This window comes from Adiantum capillus-veneris, chromosome 26 (genome assembly GCF_014529385.1).
Source record: "Adiantum capillus-veneris isolate H3 chromosome 26, ASM1452938v2, whole genome shotgun sequence".
In the NCBI taxonomy this organism is placed as follows: Eukaryota; Viridiplantae; Streptophyta; class Polypodiopsida; order Polypodiales; family Pteridaceae; genus Adiantum; species Adiantum capillus-veneris.
This window is the reverse complement of record NC_140956.1, coordinates 128,551,281-128,553,223: the sequence shown is the minus strand read 5'-3', so window position 1 is coordinate 128,553,223 and position 1,943 is coordinate 128,551,281. Positions and strand designations below refer to the sequence as shown.

At 41.9% G+C, this 1,943-nt stretch overlaps 1 protein-coding gene across 1 annotated transcript; it reads left to right on the top strand.

The window, feature by feature from the left end:
• Positions 1–1,695, top strand: LOC147424187 (uncharacterized). The gene is made up of 3 exons (XM_086501554.1): positions 1–235; positions 1,026–1,075; positions 1,180–1,695. Exons 1-3 carry the CDS (start codon positions 1–3, stop codon positions 1,693–1,695), a joined length of 801 nt encoding a protein of 266 aa, XP_086357680.1.
• The last annotated feature ends 248 nt before the right edge of the window (positions 1,696–1,943 follow it).

The following is a 1,943-nucleotide window of genomic DNA, read 5'->3' as shown; positions in this document are numbered from 1 at the left end:
ATGCGAGCAGAGGACAAAGAGGAGCCAACCTTGGCAGGGGCCTTCACTATGTGGTTTGATGGTGCTTACATAAGGGTAACACAAAACGCAGGTGGAGGTGTGGTCATTCAAGACCCGCACGACACAGTCATTTTTTCCAAAGCTTATGACTTGGAAGAGGTGCATACCAACAATGAGGCGGAGTATTTTACTATACATCTGGGTCTAAGGAGTGTATTGAATTTGGCATATCAAGGTTAGTACTGAAAGGTGATGCTCTGTTGGTTATCAAACAACTTTTGGGCCAATGGCAGGTAAAGAGGGATTCTCTAAAGAATTTTTTTTTCTCCATAAAGAAGCTGTTGAAGTTTTTTGAAGAGGTGCAGCTCAAACATGTGATAAGGGAAAAAAACCAAGAAGCAGATTAGCTGGCTAGCAGTCGTGTTTAGACTCATGTGTCGAGTTTTATGTGACACCGGCTACTTATGCAGGTAGAGAGACTTTAAAAGACGTTGATGATTTCTTAAGTTCACGTCAATGTTCTGAAGGGCTTTCCAAGCTACAAAAGAGGAGAATCGTTCAAAGAGCTCAAAAGTTCACTCTGGTAGGAGAAGATCTTATGATGCACGATTGAGATGGAGTGCTACGTGAAATCCTTTACAAGGAGGAGATTGGAATGGTATTGGAGTAGTGCCATGAAGAGAGCAGACATCAAGGTAAGGATCAGGTCTTGTTTTGTATTTTAAGAAGTGGGTTTTGGTGGCCTTCTATTGTGTGAGATGTGCACTATCGGTGCAAGATGTGCCATCAGTGCCAAGTAATGGGTGAAAGATGACTAGTAGCCAAGTAGCAGGGGTTATCATAGCACATGACGCTTTTGAAAAGTGGGGTTTGGATGCTATTGGTACATTTACCATGTCAGCCAACGGTAAAAAATATGTTGTGGTTGCCATAAACTACCTCCCCAGGTGGGTTGAGGCTAAAGTGATAAAAGAGGTAAATGCACATACTATTGCTCAATTTTTTTTTTATTGCATATGCCATAGTTTTGGAGTACCTTGGGTGCTTATATCTGATCGAGGACAAGGGTTCAGAAGTAAGTTGGTGCATGCCCTAGTAGGAAAGTTGGGAATTCAAAATCTATTTGCATCTCCATACCATCCACAGTGCAATGGTTTGGTGGAAAGTGCCAATGGACAGATAGTCAAGATGCTTACTAAGTACATCTACCAGCAGGTTGAAGAGTGGGAATTTAACCTTGGCAAATGTTTGTGGGCTTACAAGGTGGCTACCAAGTTTACTCCTTATGAGTTGGTCTATGGCAAGGAGGCAGTATTACCCATACATGTGCAATTAGGGGTTCTCAAAGGTTTGTGGTGGATTGATAAAGCTCATCAAGATGTTTTGCAGGATAAGATTACAAATCTTGAAACTTTGAAGATGGATCGTGAGGTGGCAGTAGATTTCTATGTGAAGCAGCGAGAGAAAAGAGTAGCAAAGTTCAACCAACATTTACCAGAAAAGCTGATTGAGAAGGGAGATCTAGTGGTGAAGTATGAGAGCTCTCTTGACGTTACCTTTCAAAAGAAGTGGAAAGGGCCTTACAAGGTCCATCAAGCTTTTCCCAATGGCACCTACGCTGTGACGAGGATGGATGGTCGTTTTCTCAAGAACAAGGTTAATGGTGTGTGTCTCAAGCTCTATTTTGAAAGGTAGTTGGTGCCAGCACTGCATCCAGTTCTAATGGAGGGGGTTGGGAAGACAACCTATGCAGGATTCTCATATGCTAGAAATAAAACTATGTACATATAGTTGAGTTTTTTTTGGATTTTCTCATAGTGTTCTCCATGTTTGTAGTTTATAGTGGAATAAAGCTCTTTTATAGTTGAGCATAAATGTTCAACTAGCGGGTGGGCAATGATGGTACAGCCAAAGTGTGTCGACCATAGAAGATGGCATGGGCT

What these genes read in the sequence shown, in the direction of transcription:
- LOC147424187 (XM_086501554.1), top strand. Translation starts at nt 1, where the DNA reads ATGCGAGCAGAGGACAAAGAGGAGCCAACCTTGGCAGGGGCCTTCACT. An exon ending in ATTGAATTTGGCATATCAAG is followed by an intron (nt 236 to 1,025) that starts GTTAGTACTGAA and finishes CATATGCCATAG; the next exon opens with TTTTGGAGTACCTTGGGTGC. An exon ending in TCGAGGACAAGGGTTCAGAA is followed by an intron (nt 1,076 to 1,179) that starts GTAAGTTGGTGC and finishes GCCAATGGACAG; the next exon opens with ATAGTCAAGATGCTTACTAA.